Source organism: Rhipicephalus microplus, chromosome 1 (genome assembly GCF_043290135.1).
Source record: "Rhipicephalus microplus isolate Deutch F79 chromosome 1, USDA_Rmic, whole genome shotgun sequence".
In the NCBI taxonomy this organism is placed as follows: domain Eukaryota; kingdom Metazoa; phylum Arthropoda; class Arachnida; order Ixodida; family Ixodidae; genus Rhipicephalus; species Rhipicephalus microplus.
This window is the reverse complement of record NC_134700.1, coordinates 49,848,167-49,875,450: the sequence shown is the minus strand read 5'-3', so window position 1 is coordinate 49,875,450 and position 27,284 is coordinate 49,848,167. Positions and strand designations below refer to the sequence as shown.

Below are 27,284 nucleotides of genomic sequence, written 5' to 3'. Positions count from 1 at the left end.
CATCAACCACACCTCCATCGGTTGCTGCCCTTAGTTTCCCGGATACGGGCTAGGAGACCGGCCTTGCGTTGGACAAAAGTACTTCCGGGTGTGCGGTGACATGCGGCGGCTGGGTGACGGCGAACGGGAAGGACTTCGTGGTGTCCATTGAATTCGTGTCAGGTAGTCGGCGATGTCACGTGGCAGATCTCCTGGCTGCGGACGCGGTGCATTGACGGCAAAATCACGCAGTCCAATCTGTCGGTACTGGCAACGGCGGTAGGTGTGCCCGGCCTCGCCGCAGTGGTAGCAGAGCGGGCGGTTGTCAGGTGCACGCCAAACGTCCGTTTTTCTCGGCGCACTGCGCTGGTTCGCTGGGGAACGGTAGGACGTTGGGGGGGGGGGGCGGCGGTGGCGTCTGGCGACGGAAGTGCGACGGGGCGGCGTTTTGGCGTGGACGGGGAGGAGCGTTGTGGCGCACTGCAGCGGCGTTGCTCATAGTTTCTGGATCGGGCAGTGGTGTTTGGGGAATTCGAAGCGATTGCCGAACTTCTCGCACAATTTTGGCGATCAAATCCACTTGAGGCTGCGCCGAAGGCAACAGTTTGCGCAGCTCTTCTCGCACCATCGCTCGGATCGTTTTACGCAGGTCTTCGGAGTCACTGGCTTGAGTAGCAGCGCATTCTGGAGTCAGGCGACGATTATACTGTCTGGTGCGCATGTCTAGGGTTTTTTCGAAATTCTTGGACGGTGTTCGGTGGATTCCTCATTAGTCCCGCGAAGAGCTCCTGTTTGACCCCTCGCATGAGAAAACGAACTTTCTTCTCCTCAGGCATGTCTGGGTCAGCGTGACGGAATAGGCGTGTCATCTTCTCTGTGAAAATTCCAACCTTTTCATTTGGTAGCTGAACCCGGGTCTCTAGTAGAGCAGCGGCCCTCTCTTTGCGAGCGACACTCACGAACGTTTGCATAAATGCGCCGCAGAAGACATCCCACGTTCGGAGCGTGAACTCCTGATTCTCTAGCCAGGTCCTTGCGGTGTCTTTCAGGTAGAAGTACACACGAAGGAGCTTTTCTACGTTGTCCCAGTGGTTGAGGGTGGCCACGCGGTCGTATGTTCCTAGCCAGGTTTCCGGGTCTTCAAACGATGACCCATCGAATGTTGGTGGTTCCCTGGGTTGATGAATGACGATCGTGGGCTGGGACGCTCCGGTTGTCATTGTCGCTGCAGTCGAGGTCATCGCCTTGGTCTTCCGCGCCTTGTGTTGTAGAAGCCCGTACTCCGGTGGGAGACCTGGCTGTCGGCGGCTTGCTCGCTGCTCCTGGTTGGCGTCGGTGTCTTCTCCGCGACGTGGGCTGGGTTCAAGGCTTGACGGGGGCGTCCGGTACATGAACGAAGCAGCACTTCCACCAGAAGTCACGGGTTCATGACGTGGCCGAAGACATGAGACTTTATGTTGAGATTTAACTGTTTGCGAACCTGTGCCCGGTAAACGGAAAGTTCGATTACAGTAGCAGTCTTGCACAGATCGCTGTGAACGGAGCGTCGGCCGTCGATCAACTACTGACAAGCAGCGAAGCGCGTCGGAATTTATACTCCTGCCGTCGAATATTCTAGCGTTATTGCTGCCAGTGGCGTAGGTTCCAGAATAATCCGTACAGTTCGCAGAGTGGGCGTGATCTTATCGAAATGATCTACCACAGTTCGGAAGCTTCTCGAAAACTGCACGCGCGTTGTGTGCTGAGAATTGTGTAGTGTTTTGGGGCGATAACAACACTTGAGAAATGAAACGTGGCAATATATATATAAATATATATATATGTATATATATATATATATATATATATATATATATATATATATATATATATATATATATTCGTATAGGGAAGAAGACGCACGTACGAAGTGATTATATTGACGTTTCGACCGTGTGTCCGGCATTCATCAGAAACGTTATGCCAGCACAATCAAGGCATGGTTCTGATGAAGGCCGGACCCACGGCCAAAACGTCAATAAAATCACTTCGTGCGTGCGTCTTCTTCCCTATACGAATAATTTTTCCCGGACCCAGCATCACTTTTGTTTTTGGTATATATATATATATATATATATATATATATATATATATATATATATATATATATATATATTAATATATATATTGTGTTGAGCGAGTGAGCGAGACAGAGAACAAGTGACAACACCCGATTCTGGGCCAGCTGTTCTAATTCTGTCTTCGTTCTTCTCTTCTTTGCTCTAGCTACCTGCGCGCCGAAGCGCCAGCGTCTTTCTTGGTCATGACACTCGGCCATGACTGAGCGCGCGCGGAGCTGGCGGCAAAGTTTTTGGTGGGCGGGCTTGGCTGCATCGTGGTGGTCAGCCCGGACCACAATGCAACATTTAGCGATGCTCTGGGGAAAGCGTCTCTGGTGGACGGCACTGGCTGCCTCGAGCCGGTCGCTCTTTTGCACACCACGATGTCCCTTGAAAAAGTGTTGTGGACTAAGGCGGCCGGCACTGGCTGCCCCGTTAGGGCCGACGCTCTCGGCCATGCTGCGATTTGGTCCGGGTATCTGCCAGAAGTAGATCTGGTGGTCGATATTGGCTGCATCTCGGAGGTCGGCCTTGGCCATGCTGGAAGTTGGTGCCGGGGTCTGCCACAAGTCTGTGGGAAGGTCGAGACTGGCTGCATCGTTTTGGTTGGTCTCGGCCATGCAGACGCATTCTGTGGGAAGCAGCCGAACATGCACCTGACAGCGCGCTTCGGACGGGCTGCCAAATCAGTGGCTGACGTAAAATGCCGGACGAAGGTTGCCGAAAGCGTATCTCAAAAGACGTGCTAGGTGCATTGACTGGTTTCGAGAGTGGGTGCGTAACTTCTGTGATGTGTGGCAGAAAAGACAATTCACGGCCGGTCTTGCAATCTGCGGCAGGACATTCTGTGAAGCTGTCATCATATTGGCTGCGTCTGTGGGGTCCCTCTCGCGGACGCGATGACTCGCCTTGCGAGGCTGTTGAACACTCTGTTCGGTGACCATGGCTATCTCGTGGCGCTCGCAGCACGCTTAGCAGGCAATTCCATTGGTACAGTTTGGGGCACTGGTCCCCATTGCCGTCGGCGTTCTGGACAGGCTGCGATGCCCGGGCATCATGATTTGACGCAGGAGCCTCTGCGCCGTCATCTCTCTCTCTTCTTGTTGCAGAGGGTCCAGAGGGTCCAGCTACCCTGTGCCCCTTTGTATCTCCCCCCACGAAAGAGGACGGGGTGGCCGATAACTGACACGAATTTGGGTCCGGTACCAGCGACGAGTCTGGAAGCTCATGTGGAGAACTGGAGTGCTGAGCTGGAGCCTCGAGATGAAACCCTTCTTGAACTCCATCCTCGGTACTGGTCAGAATGGACTGGTTGGGGGAAGGGAGATCGGAGAGTGTCCGACCGAAGGCAGCTATGAGTTTGGAGCTCCACTCCGCCCAGGACTGCTGCTTGACGCATTCATACCAGTGCCATGCCGCTGCACCTTCCCGAAGACGGTCTACAGCCACGGTCTATTTCTGAGATTCCGTCCAGGCCTCGCGCATTGCTATCGCTTTGACGGTTGCCACCCAGCTGTCGGCGTCGTTCCGGACCCCATAAAATTCCGGTAGTTCGCAGACGGCTGGTGATTGTGAGGTGGCAGGTGGCCACGCAGAGATCACCGATGCGAAGCAGTCGAGCTGGTGTGAGAGCTTGATCAGAGAAGACGGAAGCTCCCTGCCTTGCTTCATTGTCCTTGCCTCAAGATCGTATGAGGCAGTTGCATCCAACACTGCGTTAATGTCACACAATGCTGGCAACATTGTAGGAACTCTCTCGGCGATCAACGCTGTCAATTCGTTAGTCTAGACGCGTAGTAGTGCGACGGTAGGCCGCAGGTCCGCGGTGCTGCCGGGCATTAAGACTGAAGAGTCAGTGATCGTGGTCTTTGAGTAAGCAGCGCGATCAGCACTCACCCCGGTGTGGTCGATGAGCAGGGAAGCCTGGACGGCTTTCCGTGGCGGCTCGTTTGTGGTAAGAGTACCGCAACGGGAATGTAGGCCATGGGAAACGTGAGTGGCATTCCCAAGGAACAGGAGCCGGTGTGCGTCCCTACCGTGAAACGTTGGCAGGGTTTCAATCAGGTCATGTCCTAGAACCACAGGGGAGGCCTGGACGACGTCCACAGGTGGTCTGAAGGGTGGCTGAAGCGGCGGGTGGGACCCCATCGCTAAGGAAGCGTGAACGGCGTTCCTTGATGGAGAAGCCCGCACTGCCGACGAACCACGAAGACACGTACCTGTGGCTTCCCGCAGAGGGTTCACTTGTCGGCTTGCACTGACGGCAGAATCCACAGCCAAGGACGCGTAGACGGCGTCCCTTGTGTACTGCAGCTGCCGAGGAGGTCTTGACGCCGTCCTCAAGCGGCGGCGCTTATCACGGCTGTTCTGGATGACGAAGCCGGGACGTAAGACTTCTTCTGCTTCGACTGCGCCATTGTGATGAGCGAGACAAAGAACAAGAGACAACACCCGATCCTGGGCCAGCTGTTCTTATTCTGTCTTCGTTCTTCTCTTCTTTGCTCTAGCTACCCACGCGCCGAAGAACCAGCGTCTTTCTTGGTCCTGGCAATATATATATATATATATATATATATATATATATATATATATATATATATATATATATATATATATATATATATATATATATATATATATATATATATATATATATATATATATATATACAGCCAGTTTTACATGGCAATCGCTTTGTTTCAATTACATAGTCAAATACCGCAGAGCAGACGTCCCTGTGGCTATAACCAAATTAAGGCTGCCAAACGATAAAATACTGCCACATTCAATTTTAATCCTAATTTTTCAAGTGGAGCTACCAGGTATTTTTTCTCCTGATAAGAATATCAGCGACAGAATAAAAAGAAATGATCTATCGTTTCCATTGATTCGCAAATACGACATAAACGTGACGCCTTTAGACCAACTTTATGCAAATAATAATTTAGTTGCGGAGTTCTGCAACGCAATCTTGTATAAGCAACTTTCAATTGCCATGTTACGCACCACTGTTTATTCCAGGAGCATCTTAGATGTGCGAAATCTCGAAATATATCCAATGAGTAGAAGTTGGATTCAAGCAAACAGAAGTTTCTAAACCTTATTGCTGTCGCCTAAGCCGTATCAGGCAAAGTCAGGATAAGGGGACCACTAAGAGATACTTTGGCTAGTGCATCCGCCATCTCATTGAGATATATGTCACGATAGCCTGGTACCCATAAGTACTGCAGCTTTTGCAAGTTTGTCGGTATGAGTTGTCGAAACATGTGCATACGTGTTAAGTTGGCTTCCGAAGACAGAGCAGCACATACTGAAAAAGAATCTGCAATTACGACTGCTTCCGATTCGCCCAAACGAAGTTTCCGTAGTGCCAGTACAATAGCAAATAATTCTGCTATGAAGGATGGTGTGTAATCTGGGAGTCTAACCAAAAAGGACCAGTCAAGGGAACGTGAAAAAATACCTGCCCCAGCCTTTTCGTTTGATAGGGATGCATCAGTCACAATTAGAATGTTTATATTCACGTGTGCCAAATGATCCTGAAGCCGATCATTTAAATATTGAAACGGCATTTGCTTTGCGTTAAAGGGATAATTATTCTATATTTCTATCTGAAAATGTGAATTTAAGTGACTTGTTGAGAAAATATGTTTGATTTTGACGTTCAGTGGTTCTAGCAGCACTTGAACAAACCTTATCTGTGGGCAGTGGGATCGCGACCACCAAGTTTCAAAAAGTAAGCCTGGCTCTTCAATAAAAGCATAAAACGATTCTCTCTGGAGCAATGTCTAGAGTTTTAAAAATGTTTGGATACTTCCGGTGGTGCACGCCTTCTTCGTCGTCTTCATCAACCGCTAGCATCCGAGTCGGTGCGGCAGGCTAATTAGCAGTTTGGGCGGCATTCCGCTTTGTTAGTCAGGCCAGGACCTGCTATGACCAAGGTAATTAGGCCAAGTCCTCCAAAGACCAAAATAATTACGACATGGACATAATAATAAGATCATGATTATGAAGTCACATGAAGCTAGAGTCGTGCTAGCTAAGCTTGTTGTTAGCACGGCTTGCTAGCACGCACCAACGAAACCATTCGACGTTAACCATAACCACATTATTCAAACAGTGTTATTATACGTTACTGATATTAAAAATATTAAAATCATACTTATGGAAATCAAATTAAACAGCTCTATACAAATGACAATTTTCATAATTTCACCTGAACTAATTATTTCTGTTTTGATCGAAACCTCATCAATTAGGTCAAGTATGTTTCAGTGTCTCTTCATTAGGCCTCAAGTAATTAATACAATGAAGAATAAATAGAGTTTATGTGGCCTTCACTTCGAAGCAGACAAAGCAGACGAGTATACAACCGAATAAATAAGGTGAAAGAAGCTAGGTTGAAACAAACTCCTCTATGAGTCCATCCTTGCAGAAGTAACGAAAGATAACTAAATTATCTTTTAGATACAGAAGCTGCTAATTAGGATCCACCGTATCAAACACTTGACCATAACACAGGCACCATGACAGTCACGAGTCGAACTGGGTTCTTCTCAGAATCAATGAGCTTGTATCCGAGTTCACGCATCAATCAGTTGGATTGACAGTGGCCCGCGGTGAAGATAGGGTCCGCCCGCCTGGTTTGCTTTTGCCGAGGAGCAGTGCTCACGCGGCAACGCCGGCGAGCGGTGCGAATCATCGATCAGCTTTATCGTGCTGACTATGCAAACAGGGGACTAGGCTAACATTGCTGCAATCAAATGTTAGAATTGAACTTTGTGACAAAGTGGAGAGAGTGAAACTCTGTTCAGACAAGTGAAGGGGTGAATCCCCCTATCTTTTTGTTGGTGATGCTGCTTATTGCGCTCAAGTAGAGGTGAAGTTGTTAAATGATTTTCCGAAAAAGTGACAGGTGCGGAATTGTTATGCACGCATTAGGTTTTTTTTCCAAGCCATGTGCAGTACGTACGTAGCAATCACTTGCGGAAGTCATTTCTGGAGACTGACAGCGATTGTGTTCGCAGTGAACCCGATTGCCCGCATGCTGCGGATGTGCTTGTGCCCAGTTCAACATTGTCCAATGGAACATAATCACCAGATGCCCAAATGGTAAAAGAACAAGCACAAGCAACACCCATCCCTGACACCAATCACCGTAAGAAGCAGCTGCCGTCAGTGACGACCTCTCTCTCTCTTTCTCTCTCTCTCTGGACCTTTGGGGTTATAGCCATGCCTCAAAATAGGAAGAAAGGAGTGCTGCATCCAACGCTATACGAATTTGCATCGAAAGCGATGTGGCATTGCACCATACGCGCAGTGCGTTTCATAGTCAGCATGCTCGCGTGAAAGACGGTACCGCTGTTCAGAATGGTGGACTTGTTTGTTTGTTTGTATGTTGTGTATGTGCCCGTTAGTGATTGGATGCGTGTGTTCATGAACACTGGTATGTGACTTCTGCTTTGTGTGTGTGATTACGGAGCCATTGGAATAAAGGCATTCCACGTGTGCGTCTCGATTTTGGTGTCATCAATTAGCATTCATTGGCAGATATATATATATATATATAAAACTTCGGTTGCCGCAAGATTATAAATATGAAAGTAGATGCACTTTCACATAACAACTGTTTATTCTGCCGACGTTTCGCCGGGAACCCCGTCTTTTTCAAGGCATAAAGGCATGCTTGAAAAAGACGGCGTTCCCGTTGAAACGTCGACAGAGAAAACAGTTCTTATGTGAAAGCGCATATATACATTCATATATATATATATATATATATATATATATATATATATATATATATATATATATATATATATATATATATATATATATATATATATATATATATATATATATATATATATATATATATATATATATATATATATATGTGTGTGTGTGTGTGTGTGCGTGTGTGTGTTTACTTTGTACATATACAAGTTAAATTTCTGAAAACAAGATGAACCACTTCCTGCCTACACTTTTGACACTTAATACTAGAACTACGCTTATAAAACAAAATGTCGTCACACACTTGCTGGCTGAAATAGCGCTACACTAATAAAATATTTGAAAATCAGCACAATTTAGGCGGTCGATACAAAATGAGAACTGGTTACAACGAATTTACGCAGATTAACAGACGGACTATACATACAATTGGCAATTTTAACATGTTCGTGTATTGTATTTAATATATTTATATGTAGTAAGCCTTTCAGAAAGCAATAAATTTAAGTAAGCCCTTCAAAAAGCAACATCTACATCGTCACCGATGTAGATGTTGTGACAACGTTACTTAAACTCGAGTTTTTCATGAAAAAATTGAGCGAATGTAGGCTCATATGAGGAACAATGTGCTCTGGATATCGTAGACACTGCCGCCAAAATGAGCTTATGATTTATTCGCAGTTTTGATAATTCTCCTCTCTTTGCGCGTCGTCAGTAGCCACTTATGATGTAGCGCAGCTCAAGGCGCTGCTTGAGTCAGAAGCTAGGCGGATTTGTGCAAATTCCGGTTAACATTTTGTTTTTGTGGGTCGGCAGCTTCCTGAAACAGTGAATGTATCGACGCAATTTCGGCATGCCTTCATATTCACTCGTGCACCGTGGCACTTAGCAGGTGTGCTCACACTGAAAAAGCCTCAGAAACGCATTAAACTCGCTAAAAAATGAGCATATATACACTTTGGCAAGCTACGGCACACGTGCTCCTAATGCAGACGCTGCTGAAATCTTCAGTACCATGGGACTACAGCACCACCGCTACTGTCACCCGCGGGAGAATCAGCCGAGATGCAGCGCGGCCGCCTCCTTTATTTCACTGCCCCCTTCTAGTACACTGTATCTCCAGTGCTGCCGCCGCCAGGCCCATTTTACCTTGGGTGTGGTCACTTACGGCTTCATCGGCGTGATTGCCAGAGTGCGAAGGTGCTCATATCAGCTTGATATTGAGAGCTGTTCTTTGGGGCGAAGCTCTTTTTAGTCTCATTTTGTCCTGCGTCAGACGTATCTGCCGTATCTCTTCCCAGTATCTCCCGAACAGTATACAATATGGCACTGCCTCATCACCATTTCTCGTCTGATTTCTTAGATGGTGTTGCTCTAATAGAAATGTGTGCAATAGAATGAATGGACAGATGGACGCACGGACGGCGACGTGTATGGAGGCATGGTTGAACGAATGGATCGGCGGATGGATGCACGAATGGATGAACGGAAGCAACGACGGACAAACCCTTCGCCTCACTCTTCATCAGTCACTCCGTGAATATGCTGTGATTTTTTCGCGAACTGATGACCCCCGGTTACTTATCTTGGCTCCAAATTTGTGAGCATTAATTCTGAATAAATACTGCGGACACTGTGTAGATCGAAATGTGGTGAAATCATGAACGCAAAACATAAGGTGTCGCCATTTTATACGGCATTTCAAACGGAGCCCCAGTGCAATATGGCATAGCGAGGGTCCCCCATTGAGTGCAGCGCTTTGCTAGGTCGTTTTCCTTAGTGTTAATTTCCACACTAGCTTTTAGTGCAACATATCCCGTGCCAATCAATACTGCAGCGTTTATTAAAAAATGTCATATTCACGCAGTAAGTATGAGGCAATCATTAGTGGCGTGTTGTGTGCAGTGCATTTAATGCGGCTGATGCAGAGTGTTGAGCCAGTTCCCGGCCTATCAACTCACGACACCGATCGGTTCCGCGAAAACGAACGCGGAAGACTGCGCGCGGGAAAGAAAGGAGACTCCTTCGTTCGCACGTTTCACGAGCGAAGCCGTCAAGGTCGCCCCCGCCTGGGACGAGAAGGGGAAATCTTACTCGAAAGTGTGTCTTCACGTCAAGCGTGGTCCTCTGAGTACGTGTGCGACTGAGAATGCCGCAGGAACGCGACCACTGGGCTGACCATGGTTGGATTACGGATACGAGCTTATCCTCCCCCGCTATACGTCATTACCGAGTGTTTGGATGGTGGGGTGCCTTGCTGTCGCATGCACACCTGCTAAGTGCACAGAGCCCAATGGTGTACTCACCGCTCTTAAGGAGGCTTCATAAAACACGCTGCATTTTTCCAGATCTACAACATGCCAGAAATTCCACCGAGCACATACATACCCTCCTCCCCGAAGCCTCCTTAGATGTTCCTTGCGACGCAGTCTGAGTGCCCGGTAGCGCAGTGCACAGATCACAGCCAGGGCCACAATTGGAAAGCAGATCACTGACGACAGAATCGGAATAAGCACGGGCCGGGCATCCAGAGAGACTGCACAAAAGAAGAAAAAAAATGTTGACTGCTTTAGTACTTTTCTCAACTTTCGTTTTGAAGATGTATTTCAAGATTATATGTGCCTCTTAAATTGCTATAGCTCATTTAGCTATATTGATTTTCAGTATTATAATCAACTTTTACTTACTACTATTATGGTCGAAGCGGGACGCTCAACACACCAACAGTCTACGGCTACGTTTGCAACTCATGAAATCTTTCAATCTGTGCCTAGTGCACAGTTTATAGAAATGTTTTGTTTCTATTCTCTACCACGGAACATGTGACCACTGAGGCTGAAATCTAAAGCTCAGTTGCTAGTACCATAGCTACTTGGACACCACGTTGGGTGCCAATCTTGCCATGAAACAAGTATACAGCACTTCTTGGTATTAGAGCTATTTTCGTTGTTAGCGAAAAGTAATTTGGCTACTTGGCTGCTGACCCGCAGGTCGCGGGATCAATTCCCAGCTGCGGCGGATGCACTTTCGGTGGAGTCAAAAATGCTGTTGACCCGTGTGGTCAGATTTATGCGCACGTTAAAAATCCCAGGTGGTCGTAATTTCTGAGCTCTTCACTACGGCGGCTCCTATAACCATATGGTGGTTTTGAGGCCTTAAACCCCCCATAGGACAAAAGCAGTCATATTCAGGACAAAGAACAAGTGCATACCTCCAGATCAAGACAAGTTATATGCCCGAAGTATTGAAATTACCGAAAATTTCAAATGTCTGGGTGTTATCTTTTCCGCCAGCATGTCATAAAATAATCATGTTAATTACGTCCTAGATAAAGCAAAAAAAAGTCACAGATGTAGTAGAACGCTTCCGCTACACTCTTCCCGCATGTATTACCTTTTACTAGTTATTCACTTTTTCAACCACATATAAACTTTTGTAAAATAGTTTTGCGTAACACAAAAAACATTATACTAGATTGTGTTTTTCTGTTACAAAAAAGTATCTCCGGCACGCACATAAGGCTTCTTACACAGCATCGACAACAACTTTCTTTAACAATTCGAGTGAAATTTCACCACATAATCTGCACAAATACCGTTCGAGCTAGATACCCAAAATGATCACTATCGGAACATAGACAACTTATGTAATCTTGTCCAACTTCAAAAAAGCTCCAAGTTACCGTATCACTTAGAGGAGTGGTTAGTACCAACACTGCGTTCAACCTAAGGAAAAGAAATGCTCCACTATACAATACTTACAGTACTAAGCAGGTATAAATTGATGCTGTTTGATCTTCTTACAGCCTCCTTCAAAGAACTTAAAAAGATGCATGTGGTTTCTGCATAGCTTCTGTGCAATGTTGACAAGTCTTTCATTTCGTAGCTTTTTAAGTGAACGTGTGTGTTGAAATACCTTAACGCACTAGTACGTCCCTTTATGTATATATGTGTTGGGGTGTGGCTTTGTGTTTGTATAACTATGACAGCATATTACCAAGAGTACGGTTGAAGCGCTCCGTCAAGCCATTCGTTTCAGGGTGGTACGCTGTACACTCTAAGATAAAATTACCCGAAAAAGGAGTAACGGAGCCCAATAGGCGTGGGCGATGAACGGATAGACCATTTAGAAGCAACCACGGAAAGAAACGTGCCGGGTGCAACCCACTTAGTCGCCAAACACGCTCCAAACACGCTCCAAAGGTGCAGCCGCCGAGTGTGCCAGCCGAGCCTTTAGAGGCAGCTCCTGCTCCGCGTGCTTAAAAGATGTTTCCTCTTGTCGATGCTACACCGACCGTGCCCGTTGCTCTTACCCGCACGATTTCTGTATTGGTAGCGCCGATTCATCCCTCCTCGCAGCCTCGTCAATACCTGCGTGTTTCGGCTCCTACTGTGCCGAAGATGCACAGAACCGAAGGTTCTTGGGCCGACTCTTTTGTTTGACCTGACTGCTCTTAATTGCTGCAACTGAGACGCCTGTCGTGGAAGTGGCACCGGCACAGGCGTCTGCAAGGAGACTATGCGGACAAGGAGACTATGCGAACATCCTCTCCCGGGGGAGGGAATAATACATTTGGCAACGTGCCTTGGTTTCGTGTGCTTACTTCTTATTTCAGTGTGCTTTACTTCTTATTTTAGTCTGGTTACTGTGAATTTCTTCGTGTGCACACAGTGTTGTTTCTAAGGCGGGGATGATGCGATGTAGTGAAGCTGGCAATGTGCCTTGCTGTATATTGGTGTTCATGCCTTACAATATATTTTTTTGTTCTGCACTGTGATACGTGTATATTCGTTAGTGTTCTTTACTTCTTTTTTCCTTTTCATTGTAGTGTGCTGTGTATATTGTTGTACTGTGTGTTTTTACGAGTGTATTTTCTTTTCTTCGATTCGAGGAGGGGATGGTGTTGTGTCGTGCTGTTTTGTTCAGTTTCGGTTTCTGCTTCAAATTTTATGTGGCGCCTCGTGTGACAGTGTTTTGTAACGAATGTATATATCTCTAAATAGACGAGTTGGTGACTTGCCGGCTTGTGAGGCGGACGTGCCACTTCTCTACACGCGCCATGCCAAAGTCGTGAGTGGCTGCTTAACACCTTAACAGATTAAGATCTTCTTTCTAGAAGCAGCTTCACGCGGGAATTATGCGATGCAGCTATAGTGAGACATGCAGGGCTTTGCCTAACAGCGTGCTCGCTTCCAGCTAATTAAAAATGCACGGCTACATGCTGGTGAAGTCAAAACCAATCTCGCATATCTTAGTGTGGTCGGTCAGATTTCAGCGGCCACGTGTCAATTCAAATATTTTTACTTCGCTTGCTGTTACAAGGAAAACAAAACATACGCTGGCGTTTCAAGTGTGAACTATTACACAATGGCAGACAGTAGCGTACCACAGAGACCAAAGAATGGGTCTCAATACGTGAAGAACATGTTCACTGTACTATTCCCGTCCTAGCTTAGTGAGCCACCCAACACTTCTAAACCAATATGTCCGCCAGGCGGCATGGAGCCTTCTAGAATGTGTATTCAACCTGGAAGCGGAGGCACACGCACATCGAGACGCCCTACTGTAGTTCCTCTCGCTCCCACTTTCACGCGCTGCAAGGAGCCGCCAAGGTGCGCAGGCCACGCGCCTTCATGTGTCCCTTTTCATGAAAATTCTCACCGTACATCTCTACATTCTTAGCCCTTGAGATACTAAACTGCGTGGCCCACTAGCTGAGTTGAGTTTCAGATCCGTGGTATATAGAGGGTAATGGAAGGCTGGCCTACACATAGACATACATAAGTATTCAGTTTCCTATTCAGTTCTTATGATGGTTCTTTATTACTTCACATACATTATTTCGTGGTGTTACTGAAATTTCCAGTTCACGAGCGAATTCACATCCGATTGGATGGTAAACGTCGTTCGTGAGTATACGAATGTTTTTGTATGTCCTGCGTTCATTGTCAATGCTTTATTAAAAACAAGCTGAACTTGTCGTTCAGATACTGTGATATTGCAGGATGTAAAAACGTTTTGTACATCAGCAACATAGATACACTACAGCCTTCAAAACACCGCAAGCATGAAGTATTTCAAACCACCGTAGCCTATAGGCCTCTCGGCCAGTGGGAGAAGAACGTGGAAGCTCTTCCAGTAAAAATTTGATCACTTTCAGGCAGCCACGTAGTGCACCTAACAACCAAAGTTCGAGGCTGCAAAAATAGCCCTTTTCCTCAGCGTGGCTGGTAGTGAGGAGCTTGAAGTGTACAACTTTGCGTTCGATGACGACGAATACAAACAGGACTTTGGCACGGTGGTGGCCAAGCTCGCGAAATACTACGTCAAGCAAGAGAACACAAATCACGAGTGTTACGTCTTCCGGTCATGACTACAGAGTGAAGCTGAACCCTTCGAACAGTTCCTTCGCGCACTGAAGAAGCAGGCGCAGTTTTGTAAGTATAGAACGGTGATGGACGAGATGGTGCGCGGCCTAACTGTGTTCGGTACAAACTCATTGAATCTTCGGGACAAGCTGTTTAGGGACAAGGGCCTTGCGTTGGACAAATCTGTAGCTTTATGCAAGCCACAGAGTTGCTACTTGTGCAAGGTGCGTAACTATTTGTAATCATGCTGCCAATCAAGCGGAGCCATCTGCGAGATAAAAAACTAGAGGAAAACTCCGTACCAAAACGAAGACTATGATGTTTTGATTTTCACGTCACTATCGTAAACATTAGCAGTGATCAGGACTGCATTATGAAAGCAAATGTTGCTGACAAGGACGTCAAAATCAATATCACCGTGGAGTCCCAAGCAAACCTGATGCCGCTGTTATTTTTTTTATTCAAGCCTGTCCAGTGCAAGCAAGTAACGTAGTCCTACGATCGTATAACGGTGGTGTCATCAAACAACTTGGTACGATTTCGTCACACGGTGCCATTGGTGACCGGGCCGTCTACACACACTTCTTGGCGATTAAGCAAGACCATGGCGCCCTCGTAGGTCTGACAGCTGCGTAGAGCCTGGGGCTCATCAAATTGAACATTGACGCCATAACAAAAACAGACCTTCCGCGATAATTGATGAATTCCCGCAGCTTTTTTAAGAAATAGGTGGTGCGAGGCGCCAGTACAGAATCACCCTTCGTGAGGTGCCGAGGCCATCATGCAGCCAACCACATGAGTGCCTTTGGCACTGCGAGAACCTCCATGCGCTGAACTACAGAGAATGGAAGCAGAAGGCTTCATACAAATGTCTGCTTCCCGACAGATTGTGTAAGTCCTCTAATCGTCGTACTTGACATCTGGTCGTGGGCATGCAAGGACCAAATGAGTGAATGAATGCCTTAAAAGAGAACATTACTAGATGCCGCGCTGAGAAAACATTGAAGCAGAGCTGGCAGGAGCGAAGATGCTTTCTCGGCCTGATGCTAACGCCGGCATCTATCAAATAGAAGTGGTTCAGCAGTATTCCAAAATATGCATATTCGCAACTCACTTTGGCCGTTATCGGTTTTTTCGACTACCTTTTGCCACTTAACGGCATGCGCCGTTCGAAAAAAAATGCTCAATAAAATATTTGATGGTTTGCTTGGCGTGCGTGTATATGTTGACGACGTGCTCATTTGGGATTCTAACCAAAGGAACACAATGAGAGGCTCAAACGCGCACTACTAGTGGCAGCGAAAGCAGGACCTACATTCAACTTGTCTAAGTCCTTGTTCGGCGTTCAAGCAGTTTTGTTTCGTGGTGACTATGTCAGGCAGCAGGGTGTAAGCCCTCGCCCTGATTTGAACGAAGCTCTGCTGAAAATACCGGCAGCACGAGACAAACAGCTGAAACAAGTGGTATGGAGGCTCTTAGGCGTCCTCAAGCGATTTTGCAAACGTTTGCGGTTGCTAATGGCACTTCTTTCAATCCGTTTTTGAAACATGTTATTGTTTTTAACTTGACATCGAATGATGAGAATAATGGCAGTCTATATGCAGAGAGCTCAGTGAATCGCCACTTCTGACAATTTTCGAGCCAGGCAAATAACGAAAATAACGGCAGATGCCTCACAGTGCGGTGTCAGTTTGGCGCTGATGCAACGTCACGGGAGCGCCTGCAGAACTGTGGCTTACGCTTCCAGAGTTCTTAACGAATCCTAACAACGTTATAACAAATACAAAAAGAATCTCTGGCGTAAGTTTTTGAACGCGAAAAGACTTATCACTTCGTATACGGTCATCCCTACATTCTTGAGAGCGACCATCGTCCACTGCTCGACATATAAAAAATGGCAGCATATCCACGGAGTCAATGATGGATAGTGGGACGAAGCATCCGTCCGTCCATTCGTTCCTGCTTCCGTCCATCCATGCGTGCGTCTGTGTGGCCGCCCGTGCGTCCATCTGCCCGTCTGTGTGTGCGTTTGTTCGTGTGTCCGCACGTTCATCTGTGCGTCCGTCCCTGCTTCGTCCATGCATCCGCTCTTGCATCCGTCCATGCGTCTTTCCGTCCATGCAGCCATCCGTGCGTCCGTCCATGCATCTGTCTGTGTGTCCGTTCATCCACGTATTCAACACTCCAAGTACCACCATCTCGCATCTTTTCATCATATATTTCTCATAATGAAGCACTGCCATCCAGCGGACACTCCACGGACTGAACAAGAGGAGGCACACGCACACTTCCTTACGGCTTGCGCTTCGTGTCTACTTCCCACCTTTAACCACCTCGAGTTCATGGTATATACTAGTTCACTGTATTCATGGCACTGCCGCCCAACGCTCACGAAACCTTTCTAAAACCTAGGAGGTTACGGCCAGCGAGTATAACGTAGCAACCCTTTCTTGTCTTCTGTGCATTGTTGAACAATAAATGTTCACAGCGTGCGCGTTAACTAAAAGCCGAAATCTCCTGTCACTCATTCCCCCTTAACAGCCATTAGCATGTACATTGAGCACTATCTTTTATTGTTCAACAACGCACAGAAGAAATCTCTCACCGGCACCACCTTGGAGGTCAAAATGTAATACTTGTTACGCACTACGACAACAGCTTCAAGGGACAAACAAGTGCCGCTGCACATGCTTTCTCGTGCCCCTGCGCATAAAGATGGTGCTGCCGCTCCCACAATTGATGTCGAAGTTCATAAAGTTACAGTATTGTGGACACTCGTGAGTGAAAAACCGGCTTCAAAGCTTGCAAGGGCGACCAAGCGTGACGAATATCTTCAGCAGGTACTTCACAATCTTGCGAATGGTTGCACAGTGGAAGGTCCGCTCAAAGCGGTTGCTTCCGAACTCTCAGCTGTCAAAGGCCTCCTGCTACAAGTAACGAAAGTCATAGTACCAAGTACCATGCAATTGGCCATATAAAGGCGCTTTCATGCAGGGCATCTCGGCATTATAAAATGCAAGGCAGGAGAAAGGCACTTGGTGTACTGGCTTAATCTAAATTTTCATATAGAAAGACTAGTTCGCCAGTGTTGGATATGCCCGACTTATGCTTATAAGCAGCCATCAGAAACAATAATCATGCGCCCAACAACGACACAAGCGTGATATCACGTGGATGTCGACATGTTTCAGTATAATGGCTCGCATTAACTCTGTGCTTATGACTGAATGGCAAACTTCCCGAAAGTTTAACTATTACCCAGTACAACACTAACTTCCTCAATACAGTCGTTGGGAGCCATATTTACCCGTTATAGTATACCAATCGAAGTTTGCACAGACAACAGGCTTCAGTTCACCAGTAGCAAGTTCATACTATTCGCTCAGCAATTATATTTCCAGCACTTAACATCCAGTTCAGAGTATCCTCAGTTAAACGGCCTTGCCAAGAAAGGTGTCCAGATAATTACGCGCATCCCAACGTTTCATGGTTACTCTGCTCACTGGACTGCCCGGTTTTCGCACCTATTTGGACGACATCTTTATTATTGAAGCGTCGAATAAAGAGCATATAGATCGACTGAAATGAGTTCTGCAGCTTTTCCGAAAGCCCCGCCGCGGTGGTATAGTGGCTAAGGTACTCGGCTGCTGACCCGCAGGGCGCGGGTTCGAATCGCGGCTGCGGCGGCTGCATTTCCGATGGAGGCGGAAATGTTGTAGGCCCGTGTGCTCAGATTTGGGTGCACGTTAAAGAACCCCAGGTGGTCTAAATTTCCGGAGCCCTCCACTACGGCGTCTCTCATAATCATATAGTTGTTTTGGGACGTTAAACCCCACATATATATCAAAGCTTTTCCGAAAGCCTGACCTTGAAGCACACAAAGAAAAGTGAGTATTTGTTGTACGCGAAATGCAGTTCCTGGCCTAAGCATTGAGCTCTAAGAGCGTAGAGCTAACGGGTGAAAAGGTCGATGCCGTTAGGAGGGCATCAGAACCAAAAAAACAAGGCAAAATTGCAATCTTTCTTAGAAATGATAAGCTTCACAGCCGGTTTCTTCACAAGGCATTCATTATGAAACCTCTACCTCGTTTATTGCACAAAAAAACTACGTGGCTATGGGAAGCTCTGCACAAGGCTGCTTTCAAGAAACTGAAGAACACACCGCGTGAATTCATGGTCCTTGTGCAATATGACGACTCTTGTCTGCTGATACTGAGCTGTGATGCCATGTCTTATAGCTTAGGAGCAATACCTGCGCAGGTGGATGAGACCAGACAAGAACTACCAGTAGTAGCATTTGCATCAAGAACCCCCAGAAATTGCTACAGAAATTATTCTCAGCTCGACAAAGAATGACTTGCAATTGTGTTTGGAATGACGCATTCTCACCAGAACATTCCCTATTGACATGTCCTCATTGTGGCTGAACAAATACCACGTCATGAAATAATGTGCCTTAGCAAACATATTCAGCAATTTTCATATTCAAGAATGCTTTGTTGGTGCGTATTTTGTGTGTCTATGCTGAAGAGTTGATGTACCGAGAAGGGAAAAGACAGCAGAATACACATGCATTCAGTAGATTTCATCTGGCTTCCTATTGCGATGAGCTGATGGCACCAGGGGACACCTTTTAAATGCCGCACTCTGAAGCAGTAGGAAAAAAACTAAAATTATAGTTGATACTTTGCATTGGTCTTCTAAATTAGTTATTATCAAAATTACAACCACATTCACACTGACTAAGCATGTTTTTTTTTAAGTTTCATTTTTGGAACATTGGCACTTCCCATATGCAAAACACATATTTTCTCTGGAACAACTTTTCTTGACTTTTCAGTCGGGTTTCCTTATTGAGCATAACTGAAGAATTATATTTAGCGTCATACGATGTCTCTGAAAAGTATAAATATTTATAACAACCCTTATTGAAAATTTCTTCTTTTATACTACTGGCTGTACTACAGTGAGCAAATCACAAACCCTGGTAAGCGGCAAAGCCTTTCTTGTGCAGCTGCTTTTTGAACTGCTGTCACTGATTCGTTGTATTCTTCTTGCAATCCGCGCACCTTACCTGAGTCGTTGAGATGATGTAGTGGCCATCAGTTTTTCTGTCCTCATGTCTCAGATGAACCCGGGGTCCTGGTCTTACAGTGAGTTTCTGCTTGAGCTGCAGCAAGGACATGGTGACGTCCCGCCAAAAGGCGATGTGTGTCATGGCGGCATCACTATCCTTGTGAAGCTCGCAGTGGAGGAGCCATCCTGCGATGGCAGCCATGTTCAAACCAATGCTGGAAAGGCTCGACCACCATTTTTTGCTCCTCAGTCTCGGTCGATAGCTTCCGAGGAGGTGGTCCATCACATCTACTCCGCCCCTGCCCTCATTGTATTTTCTGATCAATTATGGTTGAATAATGTCCATAATTTTGTTTGAGCGTCGTGAGGAGCGTTTCGCACTTCGAATAGGCTCGTGGCTGAGGTGGTTAGAAGAAACTGTGACGACTGCATTGTCATTCCACCTGCATGCGCAGACTTCCCCGTCACATTTGTAGTGGAAAGACCCTCTTTCTTCTTTTTCGATGTTTTTCAAGCTCTTCAGTGGACAACCACCGGTTCTTGTATCTCGCACAGTCCCTGTCGCTCGATTCCCCTGGTCAGCCAGTTTCGTCAAGAGGCCGTGCGAAGTGAAAAAGTTGTCAAAGTGGACATGGTGATGTTCAGGCGCTTCCAGGACCGATGCCATATTGCTAACAACCCTGATCCCGAGAGTTGTCTTGTCGTCCTTCTCGTTGCTCCCACAATATATTTCCATCGCACAGGGGTACCCATTCGAAGAGCACATCATCCATATTTTGTACCCAAATCGAATTTGTTTACCGCGAATAAACATTTTGCACGAGTCGTGGGCATATTAGGCACCATTGACTCGTCGATGCTAAGGCTTCCATTGAACACTCCAAACTGGCGGAAACATTAGGAGATTTCGTCGTACAACGGCTGAAGTTAGCCCATTTTATCGCCTTCTTTCAACTGAGTGTTGTCAACAACATGAAAGAACCTTTTCAGCTGCCGGAAGCTATTGCGGGCCATCGCTGTCGCGACTATAGGCACACAAAGATCTTCTGCAGTACTCCAATACGAGTCCTCAGACGGAATGGAGTGGTACCCGCTGAAAACCAAGAGGCCGAAAAACTGACCTATGTCCGCTCCAGTGACGTCCACCTCCACCCCATTTTGGAGTGCCTATCTTGCAGTTAGTTCAGTCAGTGAACCAAAATACTCTGGAGAAATAAATTTGCTGAACAGCATAAATGGGCTCATTTTTGCAAGATTAGGAAATGCCTCTAGCAACAACGGAGGACTCTCGCTGGGAAGTGTTTTGTCAAACGTGGCATGGTCACCCCATACTGGTGTATGGGAGCGCTTTGGAGTATTTGTTTTCCGAGCATTCGTTGAAGCTTTGCGTCCTTTTCTAGCAGTGAATTGCCGCCCCGCTGGTTTCTTTCATCGTGGCTCAGGACTCGAACATGCAGAAGCCGAAGCAACGTCTTCATCGCTGCACTGCATAACTTCAACGTGCCCACAAACATAATCGGGAACAACTTCAGAAAAGTCGTTTTCGTTCACGTGCTCCTCGTCAGTTATATTGCCATCTCCAACAGGCGGCAATTGGCATACAGACGCACCTTCGCGTTCGTCATCGGGAAGGCTGAACAAAAGGTCAATTGCTGCCTCCAAAGTGAGGAAGCGTTGTGCCATGACCCACAACGAAAGTTATTGCGGTGTAAAGCACAGTACTACAAAAATAAAACCAGCCGGAAGGTAGTTTTCTACTTACATTCACAGGACTTGATGCAGCTAGGCACTGTAGTTCAATGCTGCTCTTTCCACGTGTCTGGCAAACTCAAAATGACGCCCAGGAAAGCTCATGTTCAAGTTTCTGCCAAGTGCGACCCAGCGGGCGCCATCGACAAGGCAAAGAAAGAAAAAAAAACGGGGCAAAACGCTCGTGTGCGTCTACGCTGCGTTTGACACTGTGAAACGCCAATGTTCCAAAAAAAGGAACATCCGCACAAAACTCACAAGCTGAAAACTAGATTGCCTTTGTTATTTTTTATTGTATTGCCGCGTAATCCTGAACTATTTGTCGATATTTTAGTTCTGCTTCGCTCACTGCAACATTACTTTTTCCTGCGGAATACTGCAACAAACATCTGGTGGTCAAGGAGCGCAAAATATGCCTGTTTTTTAAAATTTATCTAATGATTCTCTATAGGTTCATAATAGAAATCAAAACTGCTACGTTTTTCACAAGCATCAATGAGTATGCGGAAACATAAAATTTTAATATGCGATATATTGGAGAGGAAATAAAAATTGAGGTTTCGTATGTTCCAATTTAGGAACATTGACAAGCAAAAGGTTAATTATTGAAGAATTGCGAAATCTTCAACTGACTGCTGAGAAAATTGCCAGAATGACAAGGGTAGGCCCCCTCTTTTACAGGTTTCTCATGGGCTACAAACCGAATCAATGGCATCAGAGCACGGGACAAGTTTTCAACCGTACAAGAGCAGGATGCAAGAAGTTCCCACACACAGTGAAAGTCTAATATAGGTCACACGAGTCGTGGCTCCTACACGGTGAGCCAAAATGGCCAAAATAAATGCAACAGGTGCTTTAGGTCTTTGAGATGAACTGTTACTCCTCAAGAAGACCGAGCGAGACAAGATGGCTGACATGTGCAACAACGGAGGACCAATCGTATTAGTCTTCATTTCGTAAGGAAGCAATGGGAGGAGGAACGAGAGTAATTTGTCGCATTCTGCACCGGTTACTCCCCTGAAGGGCACTGTAGACAAATATATATATGCGCCCACATCTATAGTCAGGGTCTAGATTTTTGGTGCTCTGAACAGCTCCAAATTAAAACCTTTGTTCGTTCTAGTATCCGCAGATAATAAAAGCAGTGCTGGCTGACCACAGAAGACCTGCGAATACAACTCCCGCAACGCGTGTAACACGTGCAGGAGCAGCATAGAATGTCAAAGCCGATCAAAAGTCGAAACCCTTGCAAAACGACAATTAAAAAAAACAGCGCACACACGCTGCTCGTCTCCTTAGGAATGGTGTCAAAACCAATCAAACCCCCCTCCCCGCCCGCAGAAACATGTGCAATTGTCTTTTAAAACCAGAAAAAAAATGAAGCAAGTCCCAACCCACCTTAACTCAGCCGCACAGCTCAATAGTACACCTTAAGATGAAGTGTGAGTGCAAAATGACAAACCTGCTTGCGCACAAGTGTGGCACCAGCATAGCAAGTGATGTAGTCCTTACAGAGATATTACTAGTTAATATTTTCTGCATGGTAGTACTATATAAAAACTTATATACAATATGATGTTGAATATTTATACATCGAGGACAAGTAACTGTTTAGTGCAATAGGACACCACACTAAAAGCATTGCACTTACGCCCATGCTTCCACCCCTCGAAGATTTTTCGGCGCAACTATGTTCGCGTTTGCACTACTCATATTTATATTGCCACAGGCATGGAACGAGGTTTAGCCATGCCAATGCGAGTATGTGCCATGGTGTGAAAAAAGAAGAGGATGGTTGGGTGCTCGTGCTCTAACGTTCGGTTCGGCTCGACGTCCAGTGCTGCTCCTGTGAACAGACGTTGTGGTCACTCTGTAATCACATGACATTTTCTGGTGGAGGTGTGGGGTAGTGTTGTATGCACTGCAATCAGCAGCAAGGTCCCGACACTAGCCGCGACTTGGAAGAACCAGCTGACCTACGGCGTAGCAGGCGACAACTAGGCCTACCTCCGGAATTCGGACCATTTCCACAACTCGACAGTACTATGGCTAGTGCGGGAACGCAAACCCAAGAAACATCAACGCTGCCTCCTTCATGGTTCTTCAACGTCCCGCGAACTCCGAAGCCGTTCCACGGTGACCCTTACGAGGACGTCGACGACTGGCTTGACGACTACAACCGTTGCGGCAGCGTGAACGAGTGGAACGAGCAGCGAAAGCTTCGGTATGTCTACTTTTATCTCGAGGACTCTGCGCGCACTTGGTTCGAAAACCATGAAGCCACTATGACAACCTGGCCAGAGTTTTGCAACCAGTTGCTAAATACCTTCCGAAGCTCTGACCGAAAGGAGCAAGCGGAACGGCTCCTCAATTCCCGAAACCAGCGTCCGAACGAGAGTGTTGCCATGTTCGTTGAGGACATGTCGTGGCTGTTCAGGCGAGCCAACTCCTCAATGAAGAGGAAGAGAAGAAGGTGCGCCTCCTAATGCGGGGAGTGAAAGAGCAGCTGTTCGCGGGACTAGTGCGGAACCCTCCCAGCACTGTAGAGGATTTCCTCCGCAAAGCCACGACAATGGAGAGAATGCTAAGGCAGCGTTCGTACCAGTATGAGCGTCCTGGCAGTCTTTCGTCAGTGTCGTCGGCCCTGCCAACACCTGACGTCACGACTGTAAAAGACCTGACGGAGCTCGTGCGCAGTATTGTGCGCGAGGAGCTGCAAAAGCTGCACGTGGTGTCTTCTCCGCCCCATATTGCTGCTCTAACGGATGTCGTTCGCGAAGGGGTCCGGCAGCTGGTGCACCCCATGACGACTCTGCATGCAGCCGAAGTCCAACCCATGATGGCCCCGCGTCCAGCCGAAGCTCCGCTATTAACGTAAGCGAAAGCACTACGTACTCCTGCACCGGCTGTTGGCTATCCGTCCCGTCCGTCCACCCAACAGACGGCACCGTCGTTCTACTCGGGACCAACGCAGTAGGGCAACCAACCTCTTACACGGAAATCCAGTGTATGGCGTGCTCCCGACAACGGGCCTCTATGATATCACTGTGGTGAGCCAGGTCACATCTACCGTGAGTGCGCCTACAGGCACATGGGTCTTTCTGGCTTTCACCCGGATGCTCGTCGACCCAAAGATGGTGAGCGGCCCCGTGCTATCGCCGAATACTTGGCAAGCCAACGATCTTCAACCCTTCCGCGTCGCCAATCCCGCTCACCATCTCTACGGCGTTCCACGTCACCTGGCCAACAATCGACCTTTGCGGACGTCCTTGCAGGAAAATCGCCTAGATCCACAAGCCCGCGCCGGGGAAACTAAGAACAGCGACCTCTGGGGGTGAGGCCGCTGTCGATCGACCGTTACAAGACCCTCTCCCGATTCGCCTGCCGACATCCGACGACATTCTTTCACCGACGTGTGCCATCGACGACAAACGGGTCTCTGCTCGTATCTCTGTCCTTGTCGACAACCACCCGCTGACCGCTCTGGTAGATACGGGTGCCGATTATTCTGTTATAGGCGCTGACCTCGCTGCACAGCTAAGAAACGTAACGACACCTTGGCGACATGGAACCAACCTCCGGACTGCGGGAGATCACCTATTGACACCGCTAGGAATGTGCACTGCCCGCCTCCGAATTCGTGAGTCGGCGTACATTGTTTCCTTCGTTGAAGTGCGCGAATGCTCCCAAAACCTGATTCTTGGAATGGATTTTCTCCACGAGGATGGAGTCATTATTAACCTTCGCGACCTGCTCATAACATTATCTAACGACCATACAGCCCTACGAAAGGATGCAGTTGCGCCGACCACAACACTTCGAATTGCTAGCGACACCATCGCACTGCCGCCGCGAGCCAGTATGTTGGTAACTGTGGAGAGCGACCATGACAACAAGAGTAGTGGCATCGCGGAAACTAACCTCTTGGTGCTCTTGGCTCGGCAGATTTGTGTCGCGCGCGCTACCGTCAAACTGAAACATCGGAGGACTCAGCTTCTGATCACGAATTTTGGTGGCCAGTACCAACACTTGGCAAAGCGAACAGCGATCGCGAACTTTGAAGCCATTGATGAGGAAGAATGTTCCACTATCGCTCCGATTGCCACTGCTGCCGAAGGTAACACTGCATTAGCCAGTACAGTTGGCGTGAATTGCCAGCTATCCTGTGCGCAGCAACAGAAAATGCGCATGATTTTACGTACGTATAGTGATTGCTTTGCGTCCACCTCCAAAATCAAGCAGACCCCAACCGTGAAGCACCGCATTATAACGGACCCTACCAAACGGCCTGTACGACAGCACGCCTACCGCGTGTCGCAAAAAGAACAAGAGGCAATACGGTTTCAGGCGAAACAGATGCTCGACGACGACGTCATCCAACCCTCGAACAGTCCAAGGGCGTCACCCGTCGTACTTGTTAAAAAGAAAGACGGCACTCTTCGATTTTGCGTCAATTACCGGAAGCTCAAGAAAGTGACGAAGAGAGACGTCTACCCTCTCCCACGCATAGATGATTCACTGGATCGACATCGACATGCCCGATATTTTTCCTCAATGGATTTACGCAGCGGCTATTGGCAGATCGAGGTCAATGAACGTGACAGGGAAAAATAGCATTCATAACTCCCGGTGGCCTTTACGAATTCAAAGTGTTACCATTTGGATGGGGCTCTGCACCGGCAACGTTCCTAAGGATGATGGACACCGTCCTGTCCGGTCTGAAGTGGGAATCCTGCCTCGTGTATTTAGACGACGTCGTTGTTTTTTCCAAAACATTTGAGCGACATTTACAACGACTTCAGTCCGTCTTCGTCGCTTTTCGATCCGCAGGCCTATCGCTAAAACCGAAGAAGTGTCATTTCGGCTACGAAAAACTAAAGTTCCTCGGCCACCTTATCAGTCACGATGGCATTAGACCAGACCCAGAAAAGACCATGGCCGTTGCTGCATTTCCTCCACCTTCGAACAAACGGGATTTGCGCCGGTTTTTGGGTCTCTGCGCTTACTACAGGCGCTTTGTCTAGAGCTTTGCCAACATCGCTGAACCCCTTACCCGTTTAACGAAGGAGGATACTCCTTTTGTGTGGGGTCCACAGCAGAGAGCCGCTTTTTCCCAGCTTCAGCAGTGCCTTCAGATGGAACCCTTACTAGGGCACTTTGATGAAGATGCCGCCACCGAACTTCCCACTGACGCAAGCAACATTGATCTTGGTGCAGTGCTCGTCCAGTGGCAAGACGGCGCTGAACGTCCCATCGCTTATGCTAGCCGCATTTTGTCATCTGCGGAAACTAACTACTCGGCCACGGAGAAGGAATGTCTTGCTGTTATTTGGGCGATAACAAAGTTCCGACCGTATCTGTATGGCCGTACATTCATAGTAGTTACGGACCATCATGCCCTCTGTTGGCTGGCCAATCTCAAGGACACTTCAGGGCGCCTCGCGAGGTGGAGCTTACACCTTCAAGAATTTGATGTTACAGTCGTCTACAAGTCGGGCTGCAGGCACACTGATGCCGATTGCCTTTCGCGCGCACCCCTCGCGACGACATCGAGGGACGATGATACCGATGGCCATTTTCTTTGTGCAGTCAGTGAATCTGACTTGGCCCAGCAACAGTGGAATGATTCAGAGATCCAAAAACTTATCAAATACCCTCAAGGTCGCAGCTCGAGTCCACCTTTGGCATTCGCACGTTCAGGGTCATTTTGTCTCCGCAACGACATTGTCTACAAAAAGAACTTCGAACCTTATGCGACTGAGTACCTCCTCGTCGTTCCACCAGGGCTACGTGCTGACATTTTATCTGCCTGCCACGACGAGCCTTCTTCCGGCCACCTAGGATTCGCACGTACCCTTGCCCGGATTCGGACTCGCTACTACTAGCCAAAGCTCACCCAGGATGTCAAGCATTACGTTAAAACGTGCAATCATTGCCAGCGCCGTAAAGCCCCACCTGTGCGCCCTGCTGGTTTATTGCAGCCTGTTGCACCCCCATCACAACCGTTTGAACGAATCGGCATGGACTTGTTTGGGCCCTTCCCGAATTCACATGATGGCAACCGCTGGATCGTAGTCGCTACTGACTATTTAACGAGGTACTGCTAAACGAAAGCCCTACAACGAGGGCTTTTTCGTCAACACATCGTCATTTTTGACATGTGTTGACACATCGTCAATTTTTTCGTCAACAACATCGTCCTCCGCCATGAAGTGCACACAGTTCTTATCACTGACCGTGGAACAACCTTTACAGCCCAATTGATGCAAGACGTCAC

General features: G+C 47.4%; 1 protein-coding gene across 14 annotated transcripts in view; it reads right to left on the bottom strand.

Moving 5' to 3' along the window:
* The window catches only part of LOC119178502 (uncharacterized), a 663,369-nt gene that overhangs the window by 14,451 nt on the left and 621,634 nt on the right, over nucleotides 1–27,284 (bottom strand). For all 14 annotated transcript variants that reach the window (XM_075867300.1, XM_075867622.1, XM_075867405.1 and 11 more), the window contains one exon: nucleotides 10,203–10,350. In XM_075867300.1, coding sequence (XP_075723415.1) covers nucleotides 10,203–10,350 — 148 coding nt within the window. The remainder of the gene's footprint in view (nucleotides 1–10,202; nucleotides 10,351–27,284) is intronic.